General features: G+C 42.7%; 1 protein-coding gene across 5 annotated transcripts in view; it reads left to right on the plus strand.

The window, feature by feature from the left end:
- Positions 1 to 14,295, plus strand: part of ARSG (arylsulfatase G) — a 124,707-nt gene that overhangs the window by 83,960 nt on the left and 26,452 nt on the right. For all 5 annotated transcript variants that reach the window (XR_004254684.1, XM_032209542.1, XM_032209545.1 and 2 more), the window contains 2 exons: positions 914 to 994; positions 6,886 to 6,994. Coding sequence is in view for 4 of the 5 variants with exons in the window: in XM_032209542.1 (XP_032065433.1) it covers positions 914 to 994; positions 6,886 to 6,994 (190 nt within the window). In the remaining variant the exon portion in view is untranslated. The remainder of the gene's footprint in view (positions 1 to 913; positions 995 to 6,885; positions 6,995 to 14,295) is intronic.

Below are 14,295 nucleotides of genomic sequence, written 5' to 3' on the forward strand. Positions count from 1 at the left end.
AGACCTCCGTCTCCTGCCAGTCTGACTACCAATCAGAATAAATTTCTTATACGGGAACAAGAAGCTCCAAGACGGGGCCCAAAAGCTGGTATAAAACTCAGGCTCTCTCGGCATCTTTTCCCCCTTTTTCCCCAGGACCTCAAACCATGTGGTTCTGTCCATCAATAAACCTTCTTTCCAAGCAACTTCCATGAATCCATTGTCTTTTTCCCTACTTGGAACCGAACCAGTGGTGGGTTACCACTGGTACCGGTGTCTGCTGGGAGCACTGGGTACCGTTCCAGTATGGTGCTCTGGACGGCCTGCCCGCCCGCGCTCCTTACCAGTATTTGAGCTCTTCAATGGTTCTGCACATGGAGCGCCTGCACAACGCTCCGCCGAGCAGCTGGAGCGTCGTGGAGTTCCTCAGGAGGTAAAGATGCATGTGCGCGTTCATGTGGTGGACGCCCTGCTCCGTTGCACCGTACCGGTTGCAAGAGGATCTGGAACCCACGACTGAACTGAACCCAGATGGACATTTCTTCCAACAAGTCTAAACTTGTATTTTAGAATTGTACCTACGATGACACTTTTTATTTTGGTGAGTCAGGGATTCTAACAAAAAAGTGACGGATTTCCTTTGTTTTCTCGTGCATTAAGGAACAGGTGAATTCTGAGATCTTCCATATCCTTTATATTCTTGTGCCTTCCTTTCCAGCTTCATATAACCCATTTGTTAGTATAAGAAAAAGAAGCTCGATAAAGCATGGTTAATCATGTGTAATTGTTAATATAAATAGTATTTGGTTGAAAGAAATGGGAATTACCATCTTTGGCCTTTCAACCGTAACCTTGCTGTGGCTGCTCCCATTGTTTCCAATGAAAGACACCTTCCTGTTCTGTTTATCAACAAGGTCTCCTCTTATCTTTCCAGGAGACAATGGTCCTTGGTCTGAGAAGTGTGACTACGCAGGAAGTGTTGGTCCATATACAGGGATGTGGCAAAGAAGAAAAGGTAACATCACTTTTTAGAAGTTCTTTTCAGCTTTTCTGATTAGAAAATTTGGGTTGCATTTTCTTTTTTTTAAATTACATTTTCTTTCTCAACCTGTTAGTTCCTCTTTCTTCTTTGGAAACATGCTTTGCTGCAGGAAATTGGAGAGCTATCCTATAGTCAGTTTTGCCTCCAGCAGCCATTTATGAAATGCAGTCAATGTGGGAAAGTTGTTCGTGTGATGTTCACTCTTTCAAACATGATAAAGAAATATTATGTTTAATACTATTATTAAACATTTAAATTTTATGTAACATCAAAGACAAACTCTTTTATGGTTTATAGCCATTTTTATTATTTATTCATGCTTTGGAGATTGCATTCAACTCTTAAATTATTTTGTCAGTGGCATCAAGTTTGAAATGAGGATCCCTTTTACTTTTCATGGATTCTCACAAAATTATGTTTCATGGTTTAAAAATGCTGTCGTGATGGAACTTTGCACGCTCCTATCAGAACTGGGACTAACGTCCTCTCTGCTCAGACCGCAAAGGAAGAGGGACAGTTATTCCTGCTTATGCAGACAGGAAGGCGCAGCATAAGTGCAGATCTTTCCTGGTGTATATATCTGTGAGTGAGTAAGCATGAACTGATGCTCTTAAAGTCATACTTCCCCAATTACTCTTTGGGAATAGCAGTAGCTGGCTTTTCCACATCTGTTTCCTGTCCGTTTCCAAATATAGAAGGGGAAAAAAGACTGTGGCAGAACTCCCACAGAGGAAGTCCCAGAGTTTCTTTTCGTCGTTTAAAAACTGTTCTGTAGTTTTAAAAGATCATAGCTCAACACATGATATTATTTCATTCAGGCAAATGAATGCCTCAGATTGGCAGCCCTTGTTTTTCCAAAATAAAATCTATGTCATAAAAATAATCAATTCATTCAGCTTATTGCAAGGTGGTTCCTCCATTAGAAGTCTTTAAAAATAGATTGGAAAAATTCATAGAGAAATTCCACAGCATCAAGGTAGTGCCTCACTGTGGGTTTTATTATTATTAGGATGATTATAATGATTATTGATGTTTGTAACAGACCAGTGTGTGAAAGAATGATTAATGCCAGCAATAAATAAAACTGAAATGGTGGTTGGCTAATTTACTAGCCTTTTTTATTTTTATATCAATAGCTCTCTGGAGACTTAGATGTCTTTTCATAAGCTTTTTGACTTGAAGCCATTTTTAAAAATTAATTATTAAAAAAACCCAAATCAAATTTACAACAGGTTGAAATGTTGAATAAAATGCAACATGCAAAATGTAGCATATATAACACAACATCAAAATGATGGAAAGGGTTTTAAATGCAGGAGAAATATAGCTCCAAAATACTGTCAGCATAAATGCTAGGTGAGTCTTCTAAGAAGAATGCAAAAAAAAAAAAAATAGAAGGAGAGAAAGAGGAAACTGTATTGATTATCAATCAGAATAGACCTGGAAGGAACCTTGGAGACCTTCTAGTTCAACTCCCTTCTTTTTCACTCACCTCAGTCTAAGGAATGACATAAAGTTCCAACACTCTGTCTCATTATAGCTGTATAGTTCAGTTCTTAACTTGTTATCTTACCTGAAGATGCTAGCTATTTTCCTGCTTTTTTTGTACCCAAGGATCTAGGGAAAAATGAATCTGTTCATAGGAATTAATTAATTAATTAAGACATACTAAAAAATATTTCCTTGAGAAAAAAACCCCACCACCTATGTCTTGTTGGGATTGAATGTTTACATATACGTATATGAGATAATTGTCTTCTCAGAGAATCTTCAGAAGTGTTTGGAAAAGAGTGACATCTGAAATTGGTCCAGGAACATCTCCTTTGCTGCTAATTTTCCATTTTTGGTTTTTCAGTTTCTCTCCTGTTTCTTTCAAGGGAACATTTTGTTTCTCTCATCTCTCAGATTTTCCCTGAAATCTTTATGTAATTTGTAATTTGATGCAGTGGAGAACTTGAATAGCCTGTTGAAATAAATGCCAGAATATGAATTCTTTCTGTCCACAAAGACTTGATCCAGAAAATGTCTCTATTCAAGCTGATATATATTTGATATTCTTTTTACTTTGGGACAGTGCATGAAGGAAAGATAGGTCAATTTTTCAATTGGCCGCCATCCATTTGAACTCAAGGCATTTGGAGGGAGGAAGAAACTAAATTGATTTTTTTTCCTTTAGCCCACTTTTCAGTGGAGAACTTTTTGATTTGACAAGCAAAAGTTGAGGTTTGTCATGAGTGTACTTGTTGTTATACTGAGTCAGTCCTTCCAGTTTTGAGCCCCATAAAACCTGGCTTTGTTAAGAGAGAAATCAAACAATTTCATGATGGGCATCTGAAAAAAACCAGGCTGGGTGAGCTAATTTTTTTTACTCCAGGGAAAACAACATTTGTAATGAAGGGATATTCCGTCGAGACTAAACATTTAAAATTGCAGAGAGCCACAAGGGAAAAATTTTCCATGTATGCTAAGGGCACAACAAGTAATCATCTTACAATAAAGTTTCCTTCAAGTTGACCTCAATTACTGGCATGGTTTCGGATATTTTCATGTACTGTATTTTTCGGACTATAAGAAGAACCAAGATTTCAAAGAGGTAAGTAAGAAAAAAAAGTTTTTGTCCTCCCTGGCCCCCAGGAGCACTCTGCAGACTTCAGCAGGGCTGGTGGAAGGCAAAAACTTCCCAGTTTTTCACCAAAACGTGGGCATTTTTCCCTTCCCTCAGCCCTGCTGAAGCCTGCAGAGTGCTTCTGGGAGTTGGGGGAAGGCAAAAATACCCCCGTTTTTTACCCATTTGTCACAAAAATGGGACACGGGGACGTGGCTTCAGGTGCCAAATATGGCTCTATTTGGTGTATAAGATGAACCAACATTTCCACGCTCTTTTAAAGGGGTGTGTGTCTTATACTCTGAACAATATGGTATTTATAGTATCATGGCAACACAGAACAACACTTTTCTGTCCCCCGCCTGGGATATCTTGGCGGCTTATAGGATGAACTTACCAACCTTAATTTCTGATGCTGCAACATCCAGAGGCCCTTTTACAGCAGCAAAGTACAGGTAGTTCTCGACGTACAACCATTTGTTTAGTGACTGTTCGAAGTTACAATGGCTCTGAAAAAAGTGACTTATGACCATTTTTCACATTTACGACTGTTGCAGCATCCCCATGGTCACATAATCAAAACTCAGCTGCTTGGCAACTGACTCATATTTATGACGGTTGCAGTGTTCCGGGGTCACGTGGTCATCTTCGGCACCCTTCTGACAAGCAAAATCAGTGGGGAAGTTAGATTCATTTTACAATTGTGTTACTAACTTAACAACAGCAATGATTCACTTAATAACTATGGCAATGAAGGTCATAAAATGGAGCTTATCTTCAACATTGTGGGTGCTTCACCACTGGAGGTTTTTAAGAAGAAACTTGGCAGCCACCTGTCTGAAATTGTATAGAGTCTCCTGCTTCCGTAGGGGATTGGGCTAAAACACCTTCCAGCTCTATTCTCAAAGAACAATAGAAGATAAGGGACCCTTCTAAAAGAAGGGTCTGACTTATCGCATTTTTTGGAGTATAAGACGCACCAAGATTTTGAAGAGGTAAATTTAAAAAAAGTTTTTGCACTCTGCAGGCATGCAGAGAGAGTGAGAGGCCTGCAAAGTGCTCCTAGAGGTGGGAGGGAGCAAAAATGAGCCAAAAATGCCATTTTTTTGCAAAAACGGGCCCATTTTTTGCACAAAAAAGGGGGGGCATGCATAGGCTTCGGGATGCTTGTAGAATGCTCCTGTGGGCTGGGGGGGGGCAAAAATGAGCAAAAAATGGCCCATTTTTCGCTCCAGCCCCCAGGGGCACTTTGCAGGCCTCCTAAAACCCTCTGCATGTCCATTTTTGCGAAGGGGGTTGGGGTTTCGAGAGGCGAAAAACGTTGTATTCAGTGTATAAGATGCACCCAGATTTTCACCCTCTTTTTTGGGGGGAAAAGGTGAATCTTATGCTCCGAAAAATACGGTAAGTTGTATGTCATTGATCTGAATGCCAGAAAGAAGTAAGGTTGTGGTTTCCAAATTTTCCATTGTTTGCTAGGGTTAGACTTTCAATCTGCTTCACACTGTGAAAAGCTATTACACATTTTTGTATATCAGGATGCTTTGGAAGATGTAAGTCCTGGCCAAATTGTTTTCTGCTCTGTTGGAGGACAATCATAGTGAAGTGAATGCTTTGGGGGTGGGGGGGGAATGAAGTTTGCCAGTTTTGGAGGTGAGCCAAAGACCTTTGAGAGAAAACCGGATTAGTCTGACTTGCTTCCTATGTTTCTGTGAAGAGGCAAAGGGGAAATTGCCTACAGTGCCGGCAGGAGGATAATTTTTTTTAAACAAAGCAGCTGTGCCAGGTGTATCATTGTATAAATGCTTTTGCAGTCTGATGAAAGAGTTTGTGCAATAAACATTTCCAAATCTTGTTACATAAATGGAGTGTAGACACACCCCGCTTCATCCCCATCGTGACATCTGGCCCTGGAAGCAAAGCTGAATAGCCTTGAAATTTGTGAGAAACGTCCCCCCTGCCCCAATTTAAGGAGATTTACTGACATAGTTCTTCAAATCTCTAAATCTTAAACATATGTAAGTTTTGATATCCTCTGAAGTTGTTTTTGTTACTTGGGAGGGAACCCTCATTGTTTGGCTTTGTTCTTTGGAAACGGGAGCCGCCCTTCCTTAGCTTGATCACTGATTTGTCTAATCCTCCCTAATCTAGCAGCATCTTTCATAATATGCATCTTCAATTCTAGCTGTCTCCACGGCAAATTCCCAGGAATTCCCAGGCAAATTCCCATTGTTCTGGAGCTACCCAGTTTTAGGTAAATGTAGATAAATCCACTGACTGTGTAAACTGGGATTTTATGGGTGTCATTTACCAAGTTGCTCTCTGCAGCATCTTGGGTCTACTAGGTTTTCTCAAGGATCATTTAAAAGGGACAGAAATTGATTTAGCTAAGTGTAAAACTTGCATCCAAAGGTACTGTAGCTTGATTCATACCGTACTACAGAGGTGGTATTGAGCAGGTTCTGACCAGTTCTGGAGAACCGGTAATGGAAATTTTGAGAAGTTCAGAAAACTGGTAAACACCACCTCTGACTGGCCCCGCCCCCATCTATTCTCTGCCTCCCGACTCCCAGCTGATTGGGAGGGAATGGGAATTTTGTAGTATCCTTCCCCTGGAGTTAGGTGGGAATGGAGATTTTACAGTATCCTTCCCCCGCCATGCCCACCAAGCCATGCCATGCCCACCAAGTCACGCCCACAGAACTGGTAGTAAAATAAATTGAATCCCTCCACTGCCATACTACGTCACGCTGTCTCTTTGAAACGACTTCTAGTCTTCAGAAGCTGCCATATAGCAATAGCATGTAGACTCCTAGTGCTTTACAGCCCTCTCTAAATTGTTTACAAATGTTAGCCTATTGCCCCCAACAATCTGGGTCCTCATTTTACCGACCTCGGAAGGATGGAAGGCAAAGTCAACCTTGAGCTGGCAAAGAAAACCAAAAATATCTTAGACACTGAGTAGATCTTGGGGTCTTGGCTCTTCAGAAGAAAATGAGGCAATACTGAGTCATTACACTAATATTTATTTTGTATGTACAACTATTTTCCTTTTTCTTTTTCTTTTGGTGTATCATTATATCTCTTAATACATCCCTTGTCTTTTCCTTCCTATGGCATTTTGTCTTCTTGGCCAAAAATGTTTATTTTCTTTTACACTTATTTCATTTTTTTTATTGATTGATTGCTTAAATATAAAATTATTGGCCAAACAAGCATCTGAAAACATGGTTTTTTTTTTCCTTTTTAAATTTTACAGGTGGTAGCTCAGCAAAACAGACAACCTGGGAAGGAGGACACCGCGTGCCCACAGTTGCATATTGGCCAGGGAAGATCCCAGCAAACGTGACGAGCGCTTTGATGTTAAGGTAGGAGAGGAAAATGCTTTCTGTTATGGATTGTTCATGTAAGATTCCTTTATGGTCTATCTAGAATAATGTGTGGATGACTGACTCCCAAACCATAGCAAGCTGAGCTGCTAGAACAGCTGAGAACACACATTCCTCAACATGGAAGAACTTGTCATCTCTGAAGTGATAAAAAGGGTCAGAAATAAAAGATGCTAACCAGTAATGACCTCTGTAAAGTTCCACAGCGTTTTGCAATGTATTGCTTTCCTTAACTCTTCCTTCAGGCCCATGGAGAGTATTGGTAAATAAGGCTGTAGAATAGGGCTGTTGAATAGCCGAGCAGGTCAGTTGCTGATCCTTCATTGTTTGTCAGAGATGTTTGTTCTCCTAAATAAAGCTGAGTTTGAAAGGGATCAAAAGTTTACTTTTGAGATGTTTGCTCAGAAACAGTTCTCGAAATATTTTTCTTCTTGGGATTATAATAAACATCTTGTCATAATTCTGGAACTGCTTTGCCATCGTTGGCCTGGAATAACTTTTTTTTCTCTCAGAAGGAGTCAAAGGAATTGATGCTGTATGTTATAATTCCCAAACTACCATATTTTTGGAGTATAAGATGCACCAGAGTATAAGACCCACCAAGATTTTGAAGAGGCAAATTTAAAAAAAAGTTTTGCACTCTGCAGACCTTCCCAAACGGGCCTGTTTTTTGTAAACAAAAAAGGGGGGCATGCATAGCCTTTAGGAGGCCCCTGGGGGCTGGGGAGGGGCAAAAATGAGCAAGAAATGGCCTGTTTTTTGCTCATTTTTGCCTCCCCAGCCTCCAGGAACACTCTGGAAGCCTCATAAAGGCTCTGCACGGCGATTTTTGCAAAGGGGGCAGGCTTTTGGGAGGTCAAAAATGCTATATTCAGTGTATAAGATGCACCCAGATTTTCACCATCTATTTTGAGAGGGAAAGATGCATCTTATACTCCAAAAATACGGTATATTTCTGTAAATTAATCTTCATGTTGTCTTGGTCAGACGTGTTAACTGCATATGGGATGAAAGTTGCCCATTCAGACCTACCATTAACTCACCAATGTGAAAATTGCACACTTCCTAATGAGCAAGATATAAATATTAATTTGGGTCCATCTTGATGTTATGATTGCAAAGACTTTTAGAAACATTCAAACATCACTTTATAAACTATACCTTATTGAGGTGGAATATGCCTGGTCTCATTTGGCTTGGTTACTTTCGTTTTTGCTCCCACATGACAGGAAATGAGCTTGGAAGCATCTGCATTTATTTAAACCATATTTGTTGTTGTAGTTTATGTTATTGGTTTCAACAACATAAATAATAACTAAGCCAGATTTGGAGAACATATCTTAAAATTGGTAGTGAGGCTTCCAAGGTGAGTAAAGCAGTGCCATACAATGAGTAAGTGCATGAAGGAAAACTAGACTCTTTACTAAGATTAACCACTCCTCCACCAATCCCTTCTAGTTCCAGCTCCATGCACAGAACATAACCAGCACTTCCCACCCCCAAAACAGTGGTACCTATTGTGAGATTTCATCTTCTTTGAACTTCAAAATGTTCTTGCATTATCTGAGTAGACTCCAACCTGTATTAAAGGTTGCTAAGTGCCTGGTTTTTTTGTGTAGACCTAAAAACCCAGTGCCTTCTTACTCCTGCTTTGGGCAGGATATTTGCCTTTCACAGCATTAATTTTGTCTTTAATTTAAATAATTTATTATGTCACTAATAATTTGGCTTTATTTGCAACTTCGGATGAGTTCCACAGGTGGCATTACTGGCATTATAAATGTAATTTTCACCCAGGGAAGTGTCACAGCAGTTCTAATTAATGCTAATAAATGCTACAACACTTTGTGCATTTAGTTATTTATTTAAAGTATTTGTACAGTACTTACTACTTCAGTAGTTCATGGCTGTTACACAGACCACTCACAGAAGTTTGTGGTAATATTATTTCCAGATGCATTCTAAGTACTATCATCTGATCAGATGTATGAGACCTGGGAACCCATCCCCATGTCACTTTTTATCTGCTTATTTTGATCCTGCAGTGAAATATTCTTTATCTTCCATTGTAATGTTAGGTTCTTAATTTATCACTCAGTCTATTATTATGCCAAATCAGGGCTGCTGCATTATGACCATTTTATTAAGTCCATCAGCTCCTATATTTTGGGAATACTATTTAACTTTTAGATTGATAGTTCTTGGATAACTGTTGATAAATTTAGCTTCAAGGATATCATATTGTAGGAAGTTAAAACCCACCCTTCTCTTACAAAATGAAATATTTTAGGAAATATTAAAAAGGGCAGAATATTTCCCCTAAAAGGGAGGCAGAAACTCACCCCCCCCCCCCTTTGTTAATAGGCCATTAAGGCCTGGGCCAGCTCATCTGCAACACAAAAGACATGGCCTCCAGGATATAATAGGACCCATCTAGCAACAGAAACTCACTACATGGCACCTGGGAAGATTACATCATCCAGCAAGGCTCAACCAAGATTGGGATTTAGGACAGCCTACAAAGTTTCCCCTGCATGGCCCCATGGGAGTCTGACAACCAATAAGAAGACAAACTCAAATTCAAAAGCCCAGAGAGGGCATAAAACCCAGGGGCTCTCAGATCCAGGCTCAGGTTTATTGGATTTATATGCTGCCCTTCACCCAAGGACTCAGGGCGGCGTACAACATAAAAGAAAACACATATTACAAAAATTAAAAGGGACATTAAATAAAGTATCCAAAAAACCCCGATTGATATTTACAATAAAATTTTAAAATTTAAATTAAAATTAACAACCAAATTAATCCTATATTTTATTCTATTCAGGCCAGGCCGGCTTGCTGGAAAAGCCAACTTTTTATGGTGCGTCGGAAGGACCGGAGATCAGGGATTATGCGAAGCTCCGGGGGCAGCTCATTCCAGAGGGAAGGCGCTCCCACAGAGAAGGCTTTCCCCCTGGGGGTCGCTAGCTGACACTGTCTGGCCAATGGCACCCTGAGGAGGCCAACTCTGTGGGATTGCACTGGACGGTAGATGATCTCTCAGGTATCCTGAGCCTAAGCCATGGAGCGCTTTAAAGGTCATAATTAGTACCTTGAATCGCACCCGGAAGACAACTGGCAACCAGTGCAGGCCGCCTAAAAGGGGTGTAACATGGGAGCACCTAGGTACCCCATGATAACCCACGCGGCCGTATTCCAGACCAGCTGAAGCCTCTGGGTGCTCTTCAAGGGCAGCCCATGTAGAGAATGTTGCAGTAGTCCAGGCAAGAAAGGACGAGGGCATGAGTGACTGTGCACAGAGCATCCCAATCCAGAAAGGGGTGCAATTGACGTATCAGGTGAACCTGGTAAAAGGCCCCTTTGGTCATGGCCGTCAGGTGTTCTTCTAAACTAAGCTGCGTATCCAGAAGGACTCCCAGATTGCGGGGCCTCTCTGAGGGGGGTAAAGTTTCTCCCCCTATCATCAAAGATGGAACAAGATGCACAAATTGGGATGACGGAAACCACAGCCACTCAGTCTTGGAGGGATTAAGCTTGAGCCTGTTCCTCCCCATCCAGATCCGCACAGCCTCCAGGCATCGGGACATCACATCGAGGGCATCGTTTGGGTGGTTTGGAGTAAAGATAAAAAGTTGGGTATCATCAGCATATTGATGATACCGTACCCCAAAACCACGGATGATCTCACCCAGCGGTTTCATATATATGTTGAACAGGAGGGGTGAGGGAAGCGACCCCTGGGGCACCCCACAAGTGACGCGCCTCAGGGTCGATCCCTGTCCTCCAGTCAACATGAACTGCAACTGAACCACCGCAAAACAGTGCCTCCCACTCCCAACCCCCCAAGTTGTCGCAGTAGGATACCATGGTCGATGATATTGAAAGTCGCCGAGAGGTCTAATAGGACCAGGACAGAGGAGCAGCCCCTGTCCCGGGCCCGCCAGAGATCATCAACCAACGCGACCAATGCCGTCTCCATGTTGTACCCAGGCCTGAAACCTGACTGAAACGGATCCAGGTAGGCAGCTTCATCCAGGTACTGGGGAAGCTGACATGCTACCACACTCTCGACAACCTTCGCTACAAAACAAAGGTTGGAGACCGGACAATAGTTGGCTAAAGAAGCTGGGTCCAAAGAAGGCTTCTTAAGGAGGGGCCTCAGCACCGCCTCCTTCAAGGCGGTGGGAAAGAACCCCTCTCTCAATGAAGCATTGGTAATTGCCTGGAGCCAGCCTCATGTCACCTCCCGGGAAACTAACCAAGAGGTTAGCACACGTGGCAGCACTGAGTCTCCCCATAATCCTGTCCATTCCCTCGGAGGTCACAGGGTCAAACTCATCCCAGATAATCTCCACAAGATTCATCCCTGTCGACTCGCCCGAATCTATCCAGTCAGAGTCCAAGCCTGTCCGAATCCTGCAGATACTGAACAAATTCTTCAGCCCTACCCTGCAAGGGGTCATTCCCAGTTCCTTGGTTAAGTAAGGAGCATGTCACCCTAAATAGGGCGGCTGGGCAGTTATCTGCGGACGCAATAAGAGCAGAAGAACTTTGCCGCTTTTATCGCCACTAAGTAGGATTTAATATGAATTCTTACTAGGGTTCGATCGGATTCGGACCGACTGGCCCTCCAACCACTCTCTAGGCGTCTTTTCCAGTGTTTCATCTCCCGGATCTCCTCGATAAACCAGGGAGCTACCTAGGATCGACACTGGGTCAGAGGCCGCAAAGGCACAACGCGATCCAAGGCCCTAGTGGCCGCCCTTCCCAGGCTTCCACTAGAGTTTCGGTTGAGCTTTGAGCAAGGGATTCAGGAAAAGTCCCAAGCTCCATCAGGAAATTTTCAGGGTCCATCAGGAGCCTGGGGTGGAACCATCTAGTCGGTTCCACTTCCCTGCGGCAAGGGGTAGCAGTATGGAAGTCAAGCCTGATGAGGAAATGATCAGACCATGACAAGGGTTGGATAGAAATATCCCCTAAATCTAGATCATTCATCCACTGTCCAGAGACAAAAATCAGGTCGAGCGTGTGTCCCCTGTTATGGGTAGGGTCTTGAATTAACTGAGTTAGGTCCATAGACGTCATGGAAGTCATGAACTCCTGAGCTGATTCAGATGTCTCACCAATGGAAGGTAGATTGAAGTCCCCCAGGATCATAAGCCTGGGGAAATCAACCACCAATCTGGCTAACACATTTAGCAGCTCCGGCAGGGCTGATGAAACGTAACAGGGAGATAGATATGTAACAAAAAGGCCCACCTGAACTCCAAAGCCTCATTTCACAAAAAGGGACTCACACCTGCCTATCTGAGGCACAGTGACTTCCTGAGGTCCGAGACTTTCCCTAATAACCACCAGTATCCCCCTGCCCCTGCCCTGGGCTCTCAGCTAGTGAAACGCCCGGAAGCCTGATGGGCATATTCACTAAGGGGAACCCCCCCCCTCTTGGCCCAACCAAGTCTCTGTAATGCATGCCAGGTCCACTCTACCCTTTTGTATGAGGTCGTAAATGAGAGGAGCCTTATGTACCACGGACCTGGTGTTAAGCGATACCAGCCGGAAACCAGGTCCTGTAATCCAGAGCACCTGGGGGTGTGAGAAGGGCGATGAGGGTCAGATGAGGGTCAGAACGCGCTATCGCTCTTAAACAGCGAACCCACGTCCCCCGCCCTCGGCCCCCACCATATCTGCCTCTCCCACAAATAGTAGAGATGGTAAACCCCCCAATGGAATGGCTTAATGTCTCCCCTGGAATCCCAACCCTTCCCAACACTCCCGACCAACGCCCATTAGTTAGCTCTGGCCTGTGCCCTGGCAGATACCTCACCAAGCCTGTATGAGCCATCTGGATCAACCCCCCCATCCCCCCTTAAAATTTGATTTAAAAACCCCTGTAAGAAACCCCTAAGAAGATCCCTCTCGGGATCCCAAGATTCGTCATTAAGGAAGTGTCTTGATAGGCAAGAAGGCCATCCCCGGGAAAGGGGGAGTTCCCAAAGGGAGTAAAGTTCTATCGCAGTATAACATAGAGGAGAGTGTTGCATCAACCAAACGGGATGACATCACGGGGAGATGGAATGGGGAGATGACATGTCCACGAGGGGGGGCAGCCAACAGTGTTCAAGCGGGTAGCTGGAAGCTTATGTCCATCATAGCAATGGTCGGTGTTAAGGACAATATGTAGGGGTAACGGCCAGATGTCAAAATCGCAGCAGATGATAAATTGTGAGGTGGTGAAGCGGCCATGATGGCGGCGGTGAGGACAGCGGCAGCTGCTCCAACTCCAACAACTAAGCAGTCCCAATCACTGCCACCTACCCGACTCTCAGCATCTCTTCCCTTTTTCTTCAAGATCTTGAAGCATGTGATCCTGTCTACCATTAAACCATCTTTCCAAGCAGTCTCCATATTTCCAGTACCTTTTTCCCCACTTGGAACTGAGCCCAGAAGAACATTTCTTCCAACAATATCTAAAGAGTCAAAGATCTTTTCCTCGATTCCTAGTTATAGAACTCTTCATCCTTGACTCAGCAGAAAACTATTTTTGTGTAATATCTGTTGTCCTTGTATTTGATCCATTTCCTTCCTCTTTTTCCAATCACTGCCACCTACCCAACTTCCTTCCAACCTACTGGTAATTAGAAATAAAGCCTAACAGGTTTTATGCACTTTCAGTCTGTATGTGAATAGCAAGAGGATTAGAAGGAAACCAGTACTTGAACTCCAGGAAAATATCTTAAAATGTATTGTGAGTCAGCCTGTATTTTTATCCTGGAAGAGAGCATTTGAATTCTATGTCTTTTTAATAATTGAGAAAATAGTGTTCTAACAGTTTAGGAAACTAAAGTCCAGACGATATGCAAGTCTGAAAATTGTTCTCAGATCTGTTTGCTAGCTAGTGAAGGCACCTATGCTAAGGAAAGGGGAACAGCATCCTATGATAAATAGTTTTTTTTTTTAAAGAACAGGAAGAACTTCTGCAAAACAGTTTAACCCCCCTCTCAAAGTAGCTTCCAAAATAAGATAATACTGTTAACATTTTAAAATAATCTTTTAAAAATTGAAAGCAGTAGGAGACAATTACGAGTTTCAGGTTGGGAAAGGAAGAGGCAGCAGCAAAGCAAGGAAATTAACTCAGCTGCATTGGGAAAGAGGCAAGCCCAGGTGTCCTTGCGGGCAGGACTCCAGCATCTTATGGAAAATTTAGTAGGCATCTATTAGAAAACACTTACTAATTGTGCAAGTTTAACAAGACTCTGTGTTCCTTTGGAATCATT

Source organism: Thamnophis elegans, chromosome 2 (assembly GCF_009769535.1).
Source record: "Thamnophis elegans isolate rThaEle1 chromosome 2, rThaEle1.pri, whole genome shotgun sequence".
NCBI lineage: Eukaryota > Metazoa > Chordata > Lepidosauria > Squamata > Colubridae > Thamnophis > Thamnophis elegans.